The 22,617-nt window shown below is 44.1% G+C and overlaps 2 protein-coding genes across 3 annotated transcripts in view; one reads left to right on the forward strand and one right to left on the reverse strand.

Moving 5' to 3' along the window:
* LOC138567573 (uncharacterized) overlaps positions 1 to 3,247 on the reverse strand; it is a 119,596-nt gene extending 116,349 nt beyond the window's left edge. The window contains exon 1 of the mRNA XM_069645930.1: positions 2,826 to 3,247. Within this exon, the coding sequence (XP_069502031.1) occupies positions 2,826 to 2,849 (24 nt within the window). The 5' untranslated portion in view covers positions 2,850 to 3,247. The remainder of the gene's footprint in view (positions 1 to 2,825) is intronic.
* A 2,761-nt stretch (positions 3,248 to 6,008) lies between these two features.
* The window catches only part of LOC138567574 (zinc finger protein 250-like), a 312,546-nt gene continuing 295,937 nt past the window's right edge, over positions 6,009 to 22,617 (forward strand). For both annotated transcript variants that reach the window (XM_069645935.1, XM_069645937.1), the window contains exon 1: positions 6,009 to 6,238. The gene's annotated coding sequence lies outside the window, so the exon portion shown is untranslated. The remainder of the gene's footprint in view (positions 6,239 to 22,617) is intronic.

The following is a 22,617-nucleotide window of genomic DNA, read 5'->3' on the forward strand; positions in this document are numbered from 1 at the left end:
GAGGAAGAAGGCCCCAGACCTGTCAGCCGGGCAACTGGAAGCCATTGATAAGAGACACAGCACTCAGGTGCCAGGGTTGGTTTTGTGTGGGCTTTCCAATGGTCAGACTTAACGATCTGGTGAAGAAGAACACATGCAGACCCTCTGAGTCGGCAGGATACAGAAGGGAAACAAGGTTACAAGATCTCTGCATGGTGTGACTCTGATGTTGAGGCATCAAGCACAGAAGCATGGAGAAAACAAAGTTGATCATTTGGCGCAGGTCTCTCAGACTCTGCTCAAGACTTTGGAACTGCAGGAAGAACAAAGGATACCCCTCCAAGGAAAAATGTGCTGTAAGTCATGCCTAACGAATCATGGGTGGGGACAGCCCCTGGAGGCTTTATAAAAATTGCTATAAGTCTTCGGAAGGGAGGAGGGTGGGTCTCCCACTATGGGCTCACAGGTCTTTCTGTCCAGCAGGTTCAAGGGAGTATACAAGAACCTGCAGTGGCAAGTGAACTAACTGTTCCGGCCAGCTCAAGGAGAGGAATTACCTGAAACAGGTTTCCTTTGGTCATGTACAGAGCTCTGCCGTGGGACGAATTGGTAGTAAGCAGCGCAGCATCCAGCAGCAGTCCCCAGCATGGCCTCACTGCTACTTCGGGATCAGGTCCAGCGGTCAACTGAAGAAAGTGCAATTATTTTTTTAGGTGCCAACAGCAAAGTTGTTGTCACCTCTTCTCATGTAATAATTTTGTCCCATGGATTTGAAAGCTTCCATCAGTGTGAAGGGTCTGTATCCTCATCGCATTGTCTGCCGTTATGTTCATTGAGGCTTAGAGGTATGTTTTGTGATTTTTGTTTTTTATTGGAGTAGCACCTCAAAATGTCTCCAGTGGTAGCTTGCGGTCTGTTATTTTGTAGGCTAATTTGAAAATGTATAGTCGATTGCGCTGTGGTTGTGTTAAATGGGAGCTCACCAGAAATTCCCAACTGGAAGCGTACTGGGATTGTCAAGCTTACTAGCAATGGCAAACTGGGAAGGTCAATAAACTGGAAATGTTGAACTAGGATCTTACTGTGAAGATTACCTGGAATATCTGTGGGCTGTGAGCGCTTTAAAAATGCAAAATAAATAAACAAATAAATAATGCTGTGCTTCCCAGCTTCAAATACACATACATTAAAAAAAGAATATTTATTTATTCAACATTTTTGGCACCTCAATTGTAAATATGTTTCCAGGTTGGAGAATGTATGGTGGTCACTGCGTAAACTGAAACCTGAACAAGATGACCCCTCACTCACCACACCCGAGTGTTTAATTTGTGGGGGCATTTGCCAGGGCTCAGCCCCGGCACTTATTTCTGAGCCCCGGCACTTATTTCTGAGCCCCGGCACTTATTGTCTCTGACTCAGTTTGATTCTGGTGTTTCAGCAACTTTATTATTTTAACTGCCAGTCACATAATAAACACGTATAGAATCAGAGGAAAACGTAAATGATGATTGTGTTTAAAGACACATGTAAAAAAAAAAATCTCAAGCCAAGATACGAGTATGTAATTGTAAGTGTAACACTTTGTGTACGAGCCGATAGAAATAAAATATCATATCTGTTGATTGGTATTTGTAAATCACACAGCTGCCATAGTGCATCCATCAACCAACCACATTAAGAAAGTGGGAGTTGCAACTTTAACCCCATATATGTTGACAGCATGGGGAGCAGCCATGGGTGGTGGCAACAGTGGGCGGGGAGCTGTCCAGCCTGGCATGTCATAGGCGTGTCAGAAAATATTTGCGCCCCGGCACTTTTTTTTTTTTTTTTTACAATTTAAGCACTACTAGACCACCACTGATGCTGCGGTTCCCAGGGAAAATGTTTTCCATCTGCAACACTGCACAAAGAAAACTTTTTAAAAACACAAAAAGTATTTGCGTTGTCCATTTTGTTTGAAAGATTCTTTGGATGACAACCACTCGCGTTTCACTGGTGCTCTATAATGACTGGAGAGAGGTGGAGCCAAGAGCCCGCTGGGGGGGCGGGGAATCAGGAGGGAGGCGTGGCTTAAAGAGATGGAGCCTGCCGTAAGTGCAGGGAATGGCCTGTGGGAGTCGAGCCTGCGAAAAGGGAGGAAATAGCTCCAGGGCAGGGAACACATATTCACAAGGTGCAAATGGAAGAGTATCGGGGTACATCAAAAACAGATGGCGGAAGCAGCCAGCGTTTTCTTATGGGTAGAAGAGGAGGAAGTGGTTATAGTCCCTCCACTCCCAGCTGTAGCAGATACGAGAACAGGACGAGACAGCGATCTGCGCAGCAGCATCCCTCTATATGGTCAAGTTATGAAAACCAGATTTACAACTCAGGTTGTCAGGGTTCCACGGACAGCAACTTAAGCAACGAACCAAGAGTAGGTCAGATTCATAGATAGAAAGCACTAGTGCGTTGCATATGTTAACTACAACTCCCCCGGATGCACGTGTCCCCCTTAATAGTATCGTGTATATGCGTCTCACGCCCCCTTCCTCCTTTCGTTGCGGTCGCGCAGGCAGCTCTGCCTGTGTTTATTCAGGGTCTCAACACACTCCACTGGCGGGGTGCCTGTGGCCAAGGGCGGGGAGCTTTCGGGGTGGGGGGCGTGCATATGCCTGCGTGTGTCCGTCTGTGGGATGTTCAAAGGAAGGGAGTTGGGTTTCATATTATTATGAAACAAAACATGTTTACTGAAAGCCCCGCGTGATTATTTAGTTTGTGGCTTCTTATACAAAGGGTTAACACGGTTATTGGCAAATGTAGAGTTTTCAAGAGAGTCGCTACGCAGCACCGTCGCTCCTTACCTGAGATAACTGTCCTTCCTGCATCTTCCTTGAAACGCCTCCTACGCAGCAGAGATTGTGTTGAGTTGTTCAGTTCTCGCTGGAATCCCGCTCAGCAGCCTATTGGAATCAGTATTTCGCACTCCGTCGACACACAAACACACCCCCTTGGGTGACTCCTACCGTAGCTGGCTGGTGCTGTAAACATGCAGTTAGACCTCATGCGCAGGAAACAGCTGTAGTAGCACTGACAGATTGGATGCTTCCAAATTATTCAGCATGTGTTCCGTTGCACCCCATCTGCCAGAGCGGGGAATAACAGTCACATCCGAGAGAAGGAACCCGAGGCGGCTCACGTACACCTGACCACCGGGGCGCTACGTTGGGCAACTCTGCTGAGGGCTGTGGCTATAGGCAGCGCCACGAGCTCGCAGCGGCCTTCTGGGAGTTGCAGTCTTGGGCAGCATGTGACTCGAGAACGTAAACAACTCCCTCTGCAGTACTGGGAGGCTGTCTTGTGGATTATTTGTGACGCAGGTTGTTATAACGTATCACCCTTATTAAGTAAATACGTGCGCTTCGAAAACTCGTTGCTGGAAATATGGCAATTTTCACTAGTTTTAGGTCTGGCTGAAGATATCTTTAGGTCTCTACTGGAGCTACAGCATTGTTCATAAAACAAGGATTGTCAAAAGCAACAGATTTGGCATTATAAATTGCCACTTTTATTCTCATGGGTAGTTGACCACTTATTACACCAAATATATTTGCATATCTCCATCCTGTACCCTTGCATTCCCCCAGGCATCCCGAGACTGATGGAGACAGCTGTTTCTTTGTTTTTGTAAAAGGCTGCAGGTTTATTATCACAAATCACTCTTCAAAGCACTACATGATTGTCATCACAGCAAAACACTGCAGAATTGCTCTCCAGGTGCGGCGACCAGCCAACTGCCTCATCTATACCTTGCTTCCCTCATTTTCCATCCAACTCTGCTCTAGGCCAAAGCTCCCCAAACGCCATTGTCTGCGCTCCACCTACCCTTGCAGGGGATCCTGGGCTATAGGAGTGCCGTTTCTGCCGGGGAAGCCAAGCCCTCTTAGGTACCTCCAGCGCCCTTGCCCCTAGACCTCAGAGGAGCGCTGATCCCGGGAGGAGCAAAAACACCTCCCACTTACCCAAGCTCATTTGTAGTTCTTACAGAGCCACTGGTCGCTTAAAAACTGCCCCACCGTTCTGGGACTGTAACAGTGGCACCCTCTTCCTTACATTCCTCGCTGTCTCCTTCCTTTTGTAGGGTGGGTGGGAGGGAAAACTGTTCAGGCTCCTTGCAGCAAACAGATGGCGCTGCTTGCCGGGTGTGGCTACTTATACCTCTGGCATTTCCTGTGGTCCCCCCTTTATCCTTTGTTCCCATTTTCGGGGGCTTGCTGCCCTTTTCCCGGGCATCACAGCCCCTTCTCTTTTTGCGGGCGTGTGGCCCGATTTCACAGGCATCCTCCCGCCTCCCGCTACCCAAAGAGGGAGGGGGACATGGCCGTTATCTGTGTACCTCCTTGAGGTCTCCCCGTCGTCATTGCCATAACCTGGGCACTTGTCCACTTATAGACCAAACATATTTGCATATCTCCATCCTGTATCCTTGCATTCCCCGAGCTAGCCCAAGACTGATGGAGACAGTTGTTTCTTTGTTGGCGTAAAAGGCTGCAGGTTTATTATCACAAATCACTCTTCAAAACACTACATGCTTGTCATTAAAGCAAAACACTCTTTGCGGAATTGTTCTACAGGTGCAGCGACCAGCCAACTGCCTCGTCTCTACCTTGCTTCCCTCATTTTCCAACCACCTCTGCTCTAGGCCAAAGCTCCCCCAACCACCATTGTCTGCGCTCCACCTGCCCTTGCAGGGGATCCTAGGCTGGAGGAGTGCCGTTTCTGCCGGGGGAAGCCGAGCCCTCTTAGATACCTCCAGCACCCCTGCCGCTAGGCCTCAGAGGAGCGCTGATCCCGGGAGGCGTGAAAACGCCTCCCGCTTTCCCAACCTAATTTTTAGTTCTTACAGTGGCACTGGAGGTTTACACACCGCCACGCCACTGATGGGTCCACGCCCATCTGTGGCTCCCCCTCACAGTTCCAGCAGTTTTGTGCACAGGTTCCAGAAAAACAGATGCATGCGAGCCTTTGACAAATGCACCCCATCCCCTTCGTAATACTCGGGTGACTTTAGGTTGATCAGGCCATGCCTGACCTGAGAGAAGCCCCTGCCCACCTCCGCCCATACTCCCTCTCCACTAGCACCCTCACCCGACCCATCAGCTCCCAGCCCACTGCCTAACCCACAGCCGTCTGCTCCCCTACCCCTAGTTGCCCTTCTGTGTATATCCATCCTACTCTTCCTGGCCCTTTTGTTCCATACCTCCCCTCTCCCTGCTCACGGGCTGCAAGCCACTACTGCTGTGAGGGCCCCGTCCGAAGCCGCTCTGCGTTGTGGTCTCCCCTCCCTGAGCCCATTCCCACCTGTAACCTCTTGCACTGCTCCTTGAAGCTGAGCTTTTGATGCCCTGCTAATAATGCTAAGCGCCTCCCGCAATGACTGAGCGCCCACCAAACCGCATGACCTGGCAACCTGTACTGCCATCCTGCACTGCCATCCTGCTCCACTAACGAAAACGGATCAATTAATGACACCGACTCCTGCAGCACCCCAAAATAGTCTTCCTCCCGAGCCTGGTTGTATAGATCTCCCTGCTAAGGACTTATTTCTATAGTATATGTATTGTAAGAAATACCAAAAAAAAAAACCTTATTAAGTATAGCTGTATATATATTCTTTATTAATCATGTTATATATCCCTTCTGGTAGTCAGGGGCCACCCCGCCCCCTTCACCAAGTAGAAAGCTCCTAACGATCTCCCTCCTGACTGAGATAACCTATTTCCTGCAATATGTACTCAATATTGCATACCTAAATTCCTTTCAAAAGTTCACTTAATTATAAACTTCTTCTCCAAACCCTACCCGACGCTGACATGTAGTTCTCACTTAATGATATGCGTGGCTGGCAAGCAGCTCTCGCTTAATCCTGTGCGTGTCACTCACTGAGACCGCACACCACACTGCCCCCAAGTGGCCACAACCAGCACTGCATTGCATATAAGTGCGTGCGAGCAGAGGTGGCTCCCCACCCTTCTAAGGCTGCCTGACGTGTTCCCTCACGAGCTACCAATTAACTGGTGGCGGTAAAATGACACCCTGTCCCCCCACCCCAATAAAGAGGGAACCCGGGCGGCGTGAGCCACGCCTTCCCACTCCTTATCTAAACGGCTGACATCCGGCCCGGCAGGAGCAGGCACGGCAGCACAAAAGTGACAGAAAAGGAGATGAAGGAAGGACTAGACCACCGGAGCAACGTGATCAAAATTCACCCTTTCAGGTAAGTGCACACATGCTTTATTTACAGCACCGCTTTAAAATAAAATCTTTGGTAATATAATTCCACTTTTATTTTGTTTTTTTAACCCGCCCACCACAGCCACCAGTGCCCTCCCCCCAATTCCTCAAAAAACCTACCGACCGACACTAATCTTCCCCCAACACAGGCCCATGGCAGAGAAGGCCCAGGAGCAGCACCTGGACATACGCTATGTCTCCAACCGTCGCTTGTTCCCGAACCTTCCCTGCACCCATATATACTGCAGGAACGGTGCTCTATGCGCAGGCCAGCTCCTTGGCCTGTGCAGCAGCCAAAACAACCCAGGGGGAACAACGCTCAAAATATCAACAATCAAGAGATATCTTAGAATTTGGACCATAAGGTTTTCAATTTCGAATTGGTCTGTATAAATAGATTTGTATTCACGTTTGTTATTCACCACCAATGATGTCATCACATGACAGCGTCACTAGTGACGTGGTATAAACAGCAGCCATTTTGGACCACAAGTAAACCGCATGGAGAGAAGATGGGGATAGAGGCACTACTACAACACTCCAGTGGGTAAATTGTCCTCCTCATTAAACAGACTAACTGATATGGGCATACATTTATCCATCTAAAACACAGATTTAACCATGAAAGAATGATAACCCTTTTTTTCCCGAATACTTTTTTTCCTAATAGATTAGTGGGACACATGAATCCAGTGGATTTCTATCTAATAAGACTTCAATTTTGACCAAGTTGGGCAACAGGGCCATCTATCATTAAGTGGGAACGTGAATATAAATCTATACCCACGTGAATTTGCCTGACCGCATCATACTGTCTTTTTAAATTCTTAATGGTACAAGATTTTAAACACACTTGTCTATACCTATCCCTATAGAGTTGAAGTCCAGACTAAAAGTGGAATTCACACAATAATCTTTCGAAAATTCTTTTTGGAAATAGAAAGTCTTAGTTAAGCACTACCTTTGAGTAAAAAATCCTATAAATCAACTAAAATAGGGCAATCCTCATGATCTCATATCATTTTGTTATAGCAAAAGGACTGTGGTTTGTGAAAACGTACCCGAAGCACGCACATGGCCTAAACTAGCCAGGTGAATAATACTTGATTTCGTAGAAGAGTAGACATATGTTCTAGAACGTTTGAAGATTGACAACTAGAAATATTGATTATTCTATCCTAATTTATTCTTTAGATATTACTTAAAACTTGCTGAAGATATATGAAAAACGTAATCAGCTCCCGAAGAAGGGAATCTCCCGAAACACGTAGAGCTAATTTTATGTTTGAATTGTTTCATCCTTAAGATGTATTATTAAAAATTGTTATGATTTCTTGAACATTTTGCCTTAAAGACTAACTCACTAAGAATATTTATTAACAATTCTGGTAAATTACGAGCATTGAATTCTTGACTTTCCTTGCAGACAGTACTATAGGTGTGCAGGGACGGGGTGTCCATCAACATAGGACACTTTGTTTTTGATGTTAAGACCACTTACTTGTGTCAGTCATATTGTTCTCCCCAGCAGCCTAAGTCATTCTAGAAACCCACATGTATTCATTCAAAGTTAACTTAAAACAGAGGTGGGCAGCTTAACCAATTGATAACCTACATTGATATCCTGGCCATTGAAGATTTCCCAGTTATAGTGGTCAAAATGTGTTTAAAACAACACTTTCACAGATGGTGCACTGAGCATAAAATTGATGATCCGCAACAGGATGCTCATGAATGTTTGGAAATATCCTATAGAGATAAATCATTACGTTCAATATGCTACATGTTGAGCCCTAAACAGCTTGTACAAATATGATGCGCCTAATACAGCCGTTACCCCAGCTAAGGGTTTGGAAAGGGGCAGAACAATGTGTGTCTAAAATGTTGTGGGCTATACAAGTGGCGAATAACCCTTACATAAAAACAAAGACTGAAAAGATCAAAAACCAACCTAACGCTCTCAAATCCAGACATTAGAACAAGGAGGAGGACTCTCTAAAACTCAAGATTGGCCCTGAAAGAAAGAGTAGAAATAAAATTAAAAAAATATTATGGGTAAAGACGAACTAAGGAGAGAAGAGACCAGAGGAGTTAAACCTTCACCACTGATATGCTTCTCATGTAGAGAGACAGGTCATTTGGACCAGCCTTTTCCCAAAAATGGAGGAAACTATGGAAATAGGATGCCTAAAAGCAGAGGTATGGGAAGAACAAGAGGAAGACCTTGAAACCATTAGCATATGTTTATGCCCATCCTCAGCCAATATTACCTATGAGAGAGGCGGTGAAGGCATTAATTGACTCTGGCAGTAAACAGACAACCATAAGCGCCGATTTGGTCACTTCAGCAGATCTAGAAAATGCGACTATGGTTAGAGATACCTGTGTAAACGGAGAAAACGAGATATATCCCAGAGTACCCGTATACACTGATATCAGAGGGGAATCACAGCTAGAATCCTCAGCCACCTTTCATTAACAACTTCCAACTCCACCCAGAGAATTTATGCCACAAGACCAATAGCAATCTGATTTCTAGTCACAGACCTCTCTGGTATGGGAATGGCCAGAAACAGACCCTCACAAACATGTCATTTGTATAAAAGCCCCTCGATCCCAATTCATGGTCTATTTACGGGGGACTAACGTCAACATCCAGCCCCTACCACCACAACCGAAAAGAAACCCCATGAATATGCAAGAGCTCCTAGATAAAAAGTTCCCTTGTTCTCACCAAGGCTCTCAAACTGGAGGACTTTACAGTAGAACAAACCTATCCACCTCGCATAGGGGAGGGTGTGTGAGAAACCAAAGGGTGTCTCACCCGATAGCCCTCTGGGACTTGTTATCCAGGTGGTCACGACACGGCCATCGCTTTTGGATCCAGTTCCTGGGGTGGACCAGTGCGGTAGGATCACCTGGGTGAGGGATCTTCAGGGAGTGGGGGCGAGGCAACCGATGGAGAGACGCGGTATTCCCACCTTTCCTATAAACATGACCCGTTCTATTTTATAGAATAATCCAATGTCCCAACTCCCTCGCCCCCTTCTACACAAATAGTGGCCCGCGGAAGAGGGTGATTGGGAGTAAAGAGGCTAACCCTTACATATTTCATTGAACATGTCCTGCTAATCGGATCAGGCAAAGTAAGGCACTTGACTTTAAGTGCATACATCTGATACCAATTAGCTCTCTTCACACAGATAAAAGGCGGAACATATTGACACACTCTGAGCAAGGTGGAACACGAGCAAGAGCAGAAATTCCGGGGCTAAGGCAGACCTACTGGAGCAGAGTGACAGACCAAGGGACAAGAGCAAAGGGTAGAGAACCCCAGGAGTTCCCTGCAGGAGGTCGTTACCTCCAAAAGGCAGCAAAAGACATGTTGAGAAGGCCAAATCCCAGACAAGAAGGCAGCATTGTGTTTCAAGGACGCCAGTGTTTTGCTTTGAAAGGTCCGAACCTGACTGAGGGAGACCTACGTGAACATTTTGTTTTGAAAGGTCCGAGCTCGACTGAGGGAGACTGGTGTGAACTTTTTCTTGAACTGTGTTTTAAAAGCTGAAAAGAAAGACTTTAACGTGGATGGCTAGGCGGCTTCGATCCACGTTTTGAACTGCCTTTGTTTTGAGAACCTGAGCCAGACTTTGTCATCCTGTCTACGAGGACCGCCTTACTCTGTGCTGTTTAACATGGGGAGGAGAGCTGACTCAGCCACATTTATTCTTTATATTCTAACACTGATTTTCCTTTGCATACATATTCTCCTTTACACGCTTGTTTGTACAAGAGATAGGGCAGGCATTAGGTATTGTTAGTGTAGGCCATTTTGATTTGACGGACTCAACTAGGACTCTTATATTTATTATTTGATGGTAAAGACTACTTCCATCCTAGCCATAGGGCAAGTAGGGGTTTTTCTAAACCCTGGATATTGTGTAAAGGTTTTACAAATTGTACCTTTTGTTTCAGTGTCATACTTGTGATACCATGCCTCCCTTACACGTGCATAATCTTTATGAAGTCTGCATTGTGTGCATCAAGGAAAGAGATGTTGTAAAAATAGCAAGGGAAACAGTTAGGTCTTTATTTATAAACAGGAACAAGCTCTGCTGTCTGCCACAATTATAAAAAGGACCAATTTATTTATTTATTTTTTATTATTTTGATTTAATTGTACAACAATTTTTACAAAAGGAAGAGAAGTATCCAGAATTAAATTTCCAAAATTGTTAATCTTTCGTCTAAGCAGAAAATGGCCGTAGCAGGTTTGAAAGGAAACAGGCTTTATCCTCCCCTAGTTTCATATGTTCAGTGCCTTCAGGGACAAAGATACTCTGATGACACAGAGTTTGTTGTTGCCACTGGTCAACATTACCCAAAGATTATCTATATCGAGGGTGCTGAAGTTCTTCAAGGGGTCCTCTAGGAATCTGTGTCTTTCCGTTACCAGACCTGTACACACACACTGTAAAAGGAACAATTGCTTTTAATATAATCAAACATTTTAAGCAAATTTTGAAATTTCTGAGGGTATTGACATGAATTGGGGGAATTTGTCCCTTCTCCCCAAGGGGCAGCACCCTCACCCCTGTTAGGCTAGGCAGGTGAGCCCGCTCCGCAATACCCTCCATAGGGGTTGAGGCAAGTGGGACCTCACCGGGAGAGGCTCCCTGTTTAGGGAAAAAGGACTCCCGGTCCTGTGAGGAACACCATAAACCTGTAAACATGATGGCATACATGGGATGCTCTCAAATATCTGAAACCGTTTTACTGCAAAACTGGGATGAAGAAACTCTACAGAGATGTCCTCATGTAATTGAAAAGGAATATGTCCCTTTAAATAGTTAACCCATCTACTGAAATGAGTATGCTGATTAACGTAGATGCTAGGACCCACAGTGAGAAAAGAGAGAGAGGAACTGAGACATCGACCCAGGGAGCTCCCTTAGCCATACAACACCCGAAGAAAGCAGGGATCAGCGAACCAACAAGTTTTGAACTTGCTCAAGTCTAGTGAACAGAAGGCCAGTGTGACGGCATAGCTGCAGCCCAAGAAACCAGTTTGACGATGTCATCGCAAATGTGAAGTCCCAGCAGACCCGTTCTCCTAACCGCTACCAGGGAGCAGAGAAGAGACGAGAAACCAGGTGGAAAGGCGACACCGTGAGAAAGCCAATGCGAGCGAAAGAAAGGCACTGGCAACCAAAGCTAAGAGAAAAGGATTCTGATGAACCTGACTTCGGAAGACGTACCCTGTCGGAGAAGAAGGTAACAGAGAGTATGGGAGTAGCAGGCGGCCTCAAGAGGAGAATCAGTATATCGAAGAGCCACGTCATCTCAGTACTAATTTTGACAGGAAGTTAATCCAGAAACAATGTGAGATAAAGACTGATAACATGAAAGAACAAGCTATTGGGACCTGAACAAAGGAAGAGGCAGTTCAGAGATCACAATTCCCTGGAAGAAGGGAAAATAGTTTAATGTAAACATAAAGTCTACTAACAGGAACGAGCAAACGATTGAAAAGATAAACAATTACGACTGAGGAGCCATTGATAATAACACTCTGGAAAAAGGCACGAACAGTGCAGGAGATGCAAGGTCAGATAGACCTAAGTGAGTTGAACAGTAATACTCTAAGAGGGGTTGACAGCCCACACCATAAGTGAATCATAGAATGCAGTGAGAAACCCAAACAAGAGGCTAAATGGTGTAATAAAACCATAATAAAACGTTTTAAAGCAAGGATATTCACAAGCTCCATTGAATAAATATAGAGACTAATCAAAGAAGTAACAAGAGGATATTTAAGGGTCCTGTATTGATTTATAGACTGATACTAGATGTATCCCAAGGAGAAGGGAGTCATTCTCCACATCTAAGTTAGTTTACATAGTGGTAAGGTCAACTAGGGTAGTTTTGGACAGGGGACTTCATTATTTGGACTTCCATGACTGACTGACAAGCACCTTATTTAGTAATAGTGTTTAGATAGGGACCACCCATAGTGATAGGGAAGCCTAGGCCATATATGTCCTATTTTAATAAACCATCCTAAATCATATCACATAGTATGTGTCTTTCTTCTGACCTGCCACGGTATTATGATGGGACACAGGGCCTCCCCTTTTCGTTGGGTGCAAATTGACTGAAAGACCTCCTTAAGTGTAAAGGCTGTTTCTTCCCTCCTATTATCACTGATTGTGGGCACACATTTGATTACCATATATACAGGATCTTCTTCTGATTTATAACGGTGTGTAAATGATGAGGGCTGGGAGGATAGCTCAGGCGCAACGTGTCTGTCTTGGAAGCAGGACTACAAAGCTCAACACAGGTTCGCGTGCCGGTCCCACACTTAGAGACTGGTCTCTGGTATTGAGCGTGTTATAAAAGATTAATTAATTAATGATTATACCATTTTGATACTTTTATGCCCCACTCAAGGCACTTCGGTGCACCTGAATGACTGGAAGATTATTATCTTCCAGAAAGGTCTTTGGTCATTCTTCTGCACTGCTTTTTTTATTTAAAGAGACTGCCACAGATTAGTTTAAATTCTCTTTTTTCTTGCCTTGACCCTCTTATAATATTTCTTTGCATTGCTTATTTCACTAGTGCACCCGCAAGCCTGCTTTATTGACATAAGCAGGATGGATTTTGCTTGCCTATATTCTATGTTGAACCAACCCTTTTTATCTAACCTGAACCACCATGGCACTACTACCACTGTTCGTGGAACATATGGCTCCTGCACTAGCAATACATTATCTATAGGTAGAGAGAATATCCATTGGAGCATTCTCCTCCGTTAAGAGGATCTCTATGTCATGAAAAGCTCTATAGAGCACATCTGAGTTATCGGCCTCAGATTCTACTTCATTCCATCTCACAGATGTTCAACGTGTTATTGTATTGTGATTTTGTGACCCCTACCACCAGAGCCTTGCCTCCAGCCCCAGGGAGTGCCTATGAAATACCCAAATGGGGGCTCCGGTAGGTGTAGGGGTAGGGAAAAGCATGTACCTGTCACTGTACAACAGAGATGAGAGCAGGCAACAACCCCTGCATTAGACGGCTGCTCACAATTGTCAACACATGAGACGTTTACCAATGTCGCATATATTTATATTGATAGTCCACTGCTCACACCATCCATTAACCCTTGATGTGTATTAAAAAGATATGTACCTTGTATAACACATCAATACACAGTAGTTTAAATAGACGCCTCACACGTAATATGCACGCTTAAACTCATCTGATAACACCAAGTAATGAACACACAAAGAATGTGTCTTACACTCTCATGTAAAAAATAAATCTTTTAATTATGAGAAATGTGTAATAAAGAAACATCATAATTATTATCATCAGTATACACTACACCCTTAAAATGCAATAAACCATTAATGGAAAAGCTGGAACATTGCCATTTGCCTCTACCTCAAATCAAGATTAAGACTGATTAATCTTCTCCAATAAATCAAAGTCACCTGCCTCACCTCACCAGGTCGTGATAGGCAACCTCACAGAATATGCTGGGCTATCTAGCACCTGCCTCACCAAAACGTGATAGGCAATGGGAGAAACCTGAAGGTGTTTGCCTAGCTAGTCCTCAGTGATCTGTCATCCAAGTGGCCAGGACACGACCATCGCTATTGGATCCAGTTCCTGGGGGTGGACAATTGAGGGAGGATCACCTGTATGGAGTGTGCTAGGGGAGTGGGAGTGAGACACTGATGGGTGAGACAGGGTATCTCCCTTCTTTTTACACCTTTTCCCTATCCTCTCACGGAGGACATTCCAAACCACTACCCCCCTTTCTAACTCTAATACCTTCGCACGACACAAAGGACTAACACCAGAGCTGTTTACCTGACATGTCCCAATACAAAGGTCAGGCAAAGTCAGGCAATTGATCAGAATCACTCACACCTCACAGCCCTTTCCCTTTGCCACACAGATAAAAGGTGGAGCCAGAGAGCATAGTACGAACAAGGCGAGCACAGCAGACAGCACAACGAGATGGCTACCACGCATCAGGATTCAAGGAGGTAGCGACGAGAGAAGTGACCTTGCCCTTTTTGTCCCAGATCGGCAGAACCTTTGTGGAAGAGAGCCCAAGACCACGAACAATTGCACAAGTGGCCTGCAGTAGATGTTAACGGTGGACAGGGCAAGCAGAAGCCAGGGAAGCTCCTGTGCCCATGGTACCGCCTTGACTCCCAAGAAGCCAACAGCCAAGCGGTTCATCACAACCAGTTAGTCAAGGGGAGAACCGATAAGAACCGGGCTGTGATGAGTGAGAATCTCAAAGTGGAAAGTTTCAAACCAAAGCTAACAAACTTTGAATGAACTGTTAAAAATGTGGGGAAACCAGCTGCAGAGGAAAAGCTGCACCACGTGGGTGCTAACCCGAGAGACTCTGGTCAAGCCCCATATGAGAGAAACTACAAATACCAGAAGGCCATAGGAGGGCTGGCGAAATAGGTCAAAGTGGTCGTACAAAGGGTCAAGCGAAATCCCTGTACAATTGAAAGACTTTGATCAACAAGCAGTGTGAGGAAAAGGGAAGCAAATCCCACGGTGCAAGTGAGCATTGTGAAACCAAGGGAAAAGTAATCCCACACAAGGCAATAGGGGTCTGAGCCCGACCGAGGGAGATCCAGGTGTAAACTTGTCACCAAAAGTTGATTGATAAAGGAAGTCTGATATATTTTGGAATACAATTCAGAAGGGTCAGCACCCAGAAGAGGGGGACCCTAGGGGTGAACACATCACCCAGCAAACATTGGAAAGGAACTTTCATTTGTTAAAGGAACTTTTGTTTTGTTACTTAAACACGTCAGATCCTCGAAGGCAAAAGACTTTCAAGTGAAACGAGACTTGGCCATCGACCGCCCTGATAACTGAAACCTTGTGGGTTAAAAACTGAACTATTATCTTGTGCTAAAAAAGCCAGAGAGTATGTCCTGAGAGCTTCCCTTGGAACTGTCATCTCGTGCTGTAGAAGCCCGAGACGGTACTGTCCTTCAAGCTCCCATCTTACCCTGTGTCCAAACCGTTGGGAAGGGAGACCAAGGCTACTGCATCCTGCCCTATTAATTGAGAACACTTCTTTCTTTTCTTGAGAACTAGCCCACTCCCGTTTTTGTGTTCGATGTGAGTTTTGGCAATAGGTTTCTTAGTATAGGTGCTTTTTAGTTTGACACAACGCCACTAGGACTGCCTTATATTCATTTGATGGTTGACGCTTGCTCATATCTTAGATTTAGGTTTAGATTTGGCATTTTTACAACCTGCACTGCATACAGCATTTCATTGTTCAATAAACACCCTTGAACTGTGATCACTTGTGTCTGTCTTACTAATTGTCAACATGAGTTCCTCATATATGGTGTCTGGGGTGGGATGTGACTCAATTGAAACAAATTGGGGAACCCTACAATTTCAAAAGCTTATTCAGAGAGCCTCCAAACTTCCATTGCCACCAAGGAATCAATAGGGTTCGATATCTGTAGAAGAAGGGAAGCTATCATTCCCCCGGGGAAAAGAGGAGTGAATCCTACGATTTAGGTTTGATTCCTCCCACGGGCTGTTACATCCTACTAGCCCCAAAATCTGGCTTAGCCTGAAAGTTTGAGAAAGACATTTTAGCAGATGTTATTGACCCAGACTTCCAGGGAGACATAAAGGTTCTCTTATAGAATCATGGCGAAGACCCTTTTGAGGTACGCTGGGGAGACCAAATTGCACAGGGAATTTTGAAGAGAGCTCTGTTCCCTCAATTCAAAGAAAGTGACCCAGATGAAACAGTCAGAGGTAACCTAGGCTTTGGAGAAGCTGATAAATCCCCTACCATCGAAGAAAGGAAAATAGAGAAACCCACCATCTATCCCGACCTAGCCTTTGCCCAGAGAAATGATCCAGCCCTTGCTGAAGCTTTTTTACAAGCCATTCCTGAAGAAGAAGGCAGAGAGAAGGGAAGTCCCCTTTTCCTCTTAAAACTAGGGTTACTTTATAGAAAAGAACCCCCCCTCAAGGGTTAATAAAAGCTCAACTGGTAATACCTAAAAGTCAGCGAAAGGTTGTGCTAGAGATCACACATTCCCATCTTACAGGAGGACATTTGGGCCAAGCTAAAACCAAGGTGCATATTAGTGGGAAGTTTTACTGGCCAAGTATCTACTCCGACATTGAAACGCTCATACAAACATGCAAGATATGCCAAAAGACCATCCCGCATGATCCATTACCTTCCCTGCTGAACCCGTTGCTAATTACAGAAGTCCCCTTTTCAAGAATTGGCATGGACATAATAGGACCTTTAGAAACATCTAAATTGGGCACGTATGTCCTGGTGATCGGTGATTATGCATCCTGATACCCCGAGGCATTCCCAATGCGAAATAATACCACTCAGCAAATCTTGAAACATCTTCTAAATTTTTTTATGGCTTGGCTTTTCCAAAGAGATACTGACAGATCAGGGTTCAAACATTATGAGTTAGATTATGGCCCTAAATCAAAGAGGTACTCCATATTATCACCATGCGAGCATCTGTGTACCATCCCCAAACCGATGACCTAGTAGAAATATTCAGTAAGACCTTGAAACTAATTCTATGAAAATTGGTAGACAAAGATGGGAAGGACTGGGACTGAATGATCCCATGGGCACTATTTGCAGTGAGGAAAACCTACCAAGCTTCCACAGGGTTCTCTCCCTTTGAACTACTTTATGGAAGAGAACCAAGGGATGTCCTGGACATGCTCTGGGAAACCTGGGAAGAACGCGAGGAGGCCCCCATTCCAATATCCCAAATCACCATTAGAATGCGATAATCCATGAAATGAGTCCAGGACATAGTTTGTACTCACATGGGAAACGCCCAAAACCAGAAAAAGGCCAGCTATGATAAGAAAGTACATTTACAAGCTTTTTCTATCAGACAGAAAGTACTAGTCCTCTTGCCCACCTCAGAAAACAAACGTGTCTCCAAATGTCACAGACCTTATGAAATAATAGAGAGAATGAGAATGTGCACATATAAAATAGCCCAACCAGACCAAAAAACAGAAAGTCCACTTATACCACATTAACCTCCTAAAAGAGTAGAAAGAAAACCTGTCAGCCACCCATGCCAAAGTGTTAGCCTGCCTGGTTCTCAAAGACATTGATAACTTTGACTTAATTCCACCTGAGTTATCTAGCCAACAACGAGAAGATCTAAAGGACATAATAGTCTCATTCCCTGATGTATCCTCAGGAACTGTGATATATTTCGGAATATAATTGAGAAGGGTCAGCACCCAGAAGAGGGGGATCCAGCGGTGAACCCATCACCCAGCAAACATTGGAAAAGAACTTTAATTTGTCAAAGGAACTTTTGTTGTTTGAACACGTCAGGTCGTCGAAGGCAAGAGACTTTCAAGTAAAACGAGACTTGGCCAACAACGGCCCTGATAACTGAAAGCACAAGAGTTAAAAGCTGAACTATTATCTCTTGCTAAAAATGTCTGCGAGTGTGTCCTGAGAGCTGCCCATGGAATGGTCATCTCATGCTGGAGAAGCCTGAGACTGTACTGTACTTCAAGCTCCCATGTTACCAGGTGTCCAAAACGTGGGGAAGGGAGACTCAGGCTACTGCATCATGACATATTTTTTGAGAACACTACTGTACTTTCTTGCGAACTATCCCACACCCCTGTTTGTATTAGATGTGAGGTTTGGCAATAGGTTTCTTAGTATATGGCGGTTTTATTTTGACACAACGCCACTGGGACTACCTTATATTCATTTGATGGTTGACTCATGCTCCCATCTTAGATTTAGGTTTAGATTAGGCATTTTACCATTGTGCATACATAATTTCATTGTTCAATAGACACCCTTGAACTGTGATCAGTTGTGTCTGTCTTACTTGTCACCATGAGTTCCTCACAGCAATCTCATAGAGGCCTCTACCTCAATCAATAATCAATACCTCAATACTTTTCTCAATGTGATATCAAATGCAGAGTAAATGAGGCCCCTTGTACTCACTAATGTAGAAGGTAGGGAGTTGAAGAGGACTGGGAAAAAAAACTGGATGCCTGTAAAAAAGCCACAATTCAAAATAAAAATAGAAACATTGAAATAAATCCAAAAAGACACCTATCAATGCTCCATGGAATTTTCATCAAAAATGCATACAATTAGAAAAAATATGCTTTAAAAAGAATTAAATGTCTATTGAACTTACTGGTGCTCAGCATATAGCCAATCAAGAATAAGGTGCCTTAGAAGGAAAAAATAAAACTCTTTCCCAAAGCAGCTCAAAAATAATTAGAGATCTGCTCCAAAATAAATTCTGTTCTACTCAAAAAGAAATCAAAATAGCCAGAATCTAGTTTAGGGCTTCAAAAATCCAGGAATATAATTGGGAGTTGGATCAACCCTCCCATCTGGGGAAGCTGCTTTCTTCCAGCCATCTTCGTCTGCCTCCATCTTCCTGCCAGCTCTGTCTGAACAGCAGCCCTTAGGGGGGTTGAACTCACCCTGTTATATACCCCCTGGACAACCTATCCTTCAGTGGCACCTAGGAATTTTGCCAACAATGGATTTTTGGCTGACTGCATTGTCCATGTGTCGAGACGAAGACACGCCTACTGGAGCAGAGCAACAAACCAAGGGACAAAAGCAGTAGGCCGAAAACCCCAAAGCTTCTCTATTGGAGGACAGGCTGCGACGGACGCATGGAGAAGGCCAGATCCCACAAGTGAACATTGCATTGTGTTTCAAGGATCCCAGTGACCCACCAGGGTGAACAGCAGAGTTGTTTTACAGCATAATGTTTACTCTGACTATTCCTTTTGTAGACATTTTTCCTTGTCAAGCCTTTTTGTACAAGAGATAGGGCAGATATTAGGGTTTTTAGCATAGCCATTTTGATTTGACAGACTCCACTAGGACTGAGCTATTTAGTATTGGATGGTCGAGACTACTCCCATCTTAGTTATAGGGCAGAATAGGTGACACTTGTGTATAGGCGCGTTACAAATGCCATATCATATCACAGGCAGATCTAGAAAATACATGTAACACCCCCACCCACCAGGAGGCAGAAACAGGCCATGGAGGCTTCATAAGTATCATGGGAATCTGAGTGTAGAGACAGAAGGGGCGTGCACAACATAGCAGAATACTTATTTGCTAAAGGTATTCACTCAGAATCTTCATTATTCCCTAAACATAAACATGGTATTCTTGAAATGAGCAGCTCTACAGCAGGTACTGGTCAGCAGACAATCCTCAGCCGTTTATGATAGTTGATGAATCAGGGATGATTGGATGTTCACCACGCAAACAGTTCTAAACAATTTAAATCTGTTATTCAGGATACAGTTTTGGTGCATTGACAAGTTCAATTCTGCTTGTCATGACAAAGTAAAATGTGGATCAGGATTAATTCAGCTACAATGATGTAGAGCATAGGTATGAGCCTTGTGCCTGAAGTTCCACGGAAGGCCTAAACCCGTTCAATGGATTGAAGAAAGCAACTGTAGCTTAGTCAGCCTGTAGATGGAGATAAAGCTGGAGCTCCCATTTGTTGGAACACAGATTTCCACCAGGGCTTGAAGCTCCTTTGGCCATTCCGGTAATCTTCCCAGCAGATCTTTGGCCAACTGCAGTACATCTGTTTGATGAGTCGATGAAAGTCACTGTTGTGACAGTACTGTGCATTACCACATTCAGGAGATATGCCAGTCGCAGTGTTAGTTGTAGGAACTTCAGTGGTGATAGCTTCACTTTAGGCCAGTTCAATAGCACTAGCTCAGTCTGCACTGGCGGATATAGAACATAACTGCAACCGTTCACCACGTTTGAAACTGTGATCATGCTGACAATCCCCAACGCAGACCAGAGCATGAAGTATTGAACTGCACAATGTAGGATCCATTCGGTAGTAGTTGAGCTTGGTGGACAGTCATAATATCGAAAAAAAAATGTCGACAGACAAAAATGTCGACAAAAAATGTCGAAAAAAAAAATGTCGACTTTCGTTTTTTTTAATTATATATTTATTTTAGGGGTTCGGGAGTTAAAAAAAAGGGAAAAATTAAAAAAAAAATTAAAAAAGGGGGGTTGGGGGGGAACCCCCCCATTTAAAAAAAAAATACATTGAAAAAAAAAGTCGACATTTTTTTTTCGACATTTTGACTGTCGACATTTTTGTTGTCGACATTATGACTATAAACCGTTGAGCTTTGCTACTGCAGGTCTTTATTTGAATTGCTTTCAGCATGCTCCTGGTTGAGTTTGAATTTTGCTCACATGGGCTGATTTTGAGAATGTCATTGCATCTTATATGGGGTGTTTCCACACAGTTCTTCAGGTTTTCAGGAAATACAGTTACACTATTAGAGTCCCTGCAATTCACGCAGACATAGATATAGGGCACCTCATAGAGAGTTTGTATCCATTGATTCTCTATTTGATGCATGGTGCCCCAGGACTGCAGTTCGTCACACAACTGAGGTGATTCTGCTGGCAAAGGAATATTCAGGATGCCATGCAGTGTCCATGACAAAGAGTCATTGTGCCACACGGATATTCTGTAGAATGTTCTCTTGAGTATACATAGCAAGTGTTGATGGACTCTGAATAGTTTGTCTCTCAGCTTGTCTTGATAGATTCAATTATGTCAGTTGCTCTAGCCATAGTTTGATAGAACAGGCTGGAACACCTGTAGAGAGTGTGTTCAAGAAGTCTGTTATCTTCAGAAATTCAACACGTGCTTGTTGTTCATCCTGTGAAGTTTCCAAGTCCTCTTGGATGATATGCACCATATTCACTAACACATCTCTTTAGCTCGTAGATTCCCTGCTGCAATGCCACAAAGTCGTCATTGGCTGCAAAAATGGCTCATCTTGATCGGTCGTCTAGCCAGTCCTTGAATTTCCAGAAGAATTTTCTTTAAGGTAGATTCAGCTTCTTTTCGCCTCCCTTCTAGCCCTAGCCTTTTCTAGCTGACCTATCCTGTCTAGGATTGCTATCTACCTGACTTTCGCCATATGTCTAATATAATAATAACATTATGTAAAGGTGTTTGCGTTGCTATCAGTTGGCATGCTTTCCCTATGAAAATGGCATAGGTTTGTGAAATACTGTGTGTGACCCAAGCTATGTAAGGTCTCCTACGGTTAAACCTTTGTGTCTTGTATGATATTCATTGCCTCCAAGACTGCAGTCCACTGGAAGGCTGGCGGCATTTGTAATATTTTCATATTTCCCTTCCTTAATTGCTTCTTTGAGCAATTTATTTGTCCACTAGAAGCCACTCTTCTTGGCCTCCCTTTTGGATACGAGGTTAAATGAGTTTGGCCACACATTATAGCAAAAAATTATTTGATTGCTAAAACATAAAATGTGGATGTCTACATGCTACATTCAGTAAGTCTGTTGCTTGCATTTGCCAAGAGTCATCCCCCATGATGTGTCGAGAAGGACTGTCTCTTGTTATGCATTTTATATCACTGTGGTACAGAATGCCTCATCGTAGACCACAGAAAGTGTAAACCACATACACTGACCATCTATAGGAGGAGGGGGGGATATGTATTCATTTTGTGCTCAAAGTTCTTCTTTCACACTGGACTTTGGCCCATAAGGGAAGTGTGTCTTTAACTTTGGTGATGAGTTCATAAGAGGAACAGGACAATGTGTCCAGGGGGTTGTGTCTAACCACTGCACTGGTTTCTACTTATAGAAAAGGAAGGTGTTAAAATATTTAACATAACATACATTGTGTGCCATGCCATCTAGCTATTCTAGATCGTCTTCAAGATCTAACAATGCTCATTGAGCAAACTTCTATCTTGAATCCAACACGGTCCTATAGGTGTCTGGGATGAGTCCCATAGCAGTCAGTAGCCTAGATCAATCTGTCACCAGTTGTGTATTTACCTGACATTGCATATTGGGCTCACAATAGGATTAAACTGGCTTGTCCAGAAGTGTCCTAACTCTAGTGGGTATATGCTTATCTATGTTGAGACTCCCCGAACATCAGCCTGAACTCCCTCTCATGTATTGGGTTTGCAGTGTGTGCTGTGCTAAGGTTGAAATGTTCAACTGTTGCCTGATTACTAGGCTCTTCAGTGGGGTAAAATAAATTGTCCCCAAATCAAATCCGCGAAAAAGGTGAGAAAGCTTATCCACAGCAAAATATCAAACAGGATCAATGTCCCAACATAAAGCCTGAAAGTTTCTGCAAACTTTGGATGGTCAGAAATCTGCATCTTCACTTTTACGGTGGACCTCATGCTTGGCTTTGTTCCTAGCCTTGTTTCTGGCTCTTTTAGTTCCCAGAA

Source organism: Ambystoma mexicanum, chromosome 2p (genome assembly GCF_040938575.1).
Source record: "Ambystoma mexicanum isolate Mex_15411 chromosome 2p, UKY_AmexF1_1, whole genome shotgun sequence".
Lineage (NCBI taxonomy): Eukaryota > Metazoa > Chordata > Amphibia > Caudata > Ambystomatidae > Ambystoma > Ambystoma mexicanum.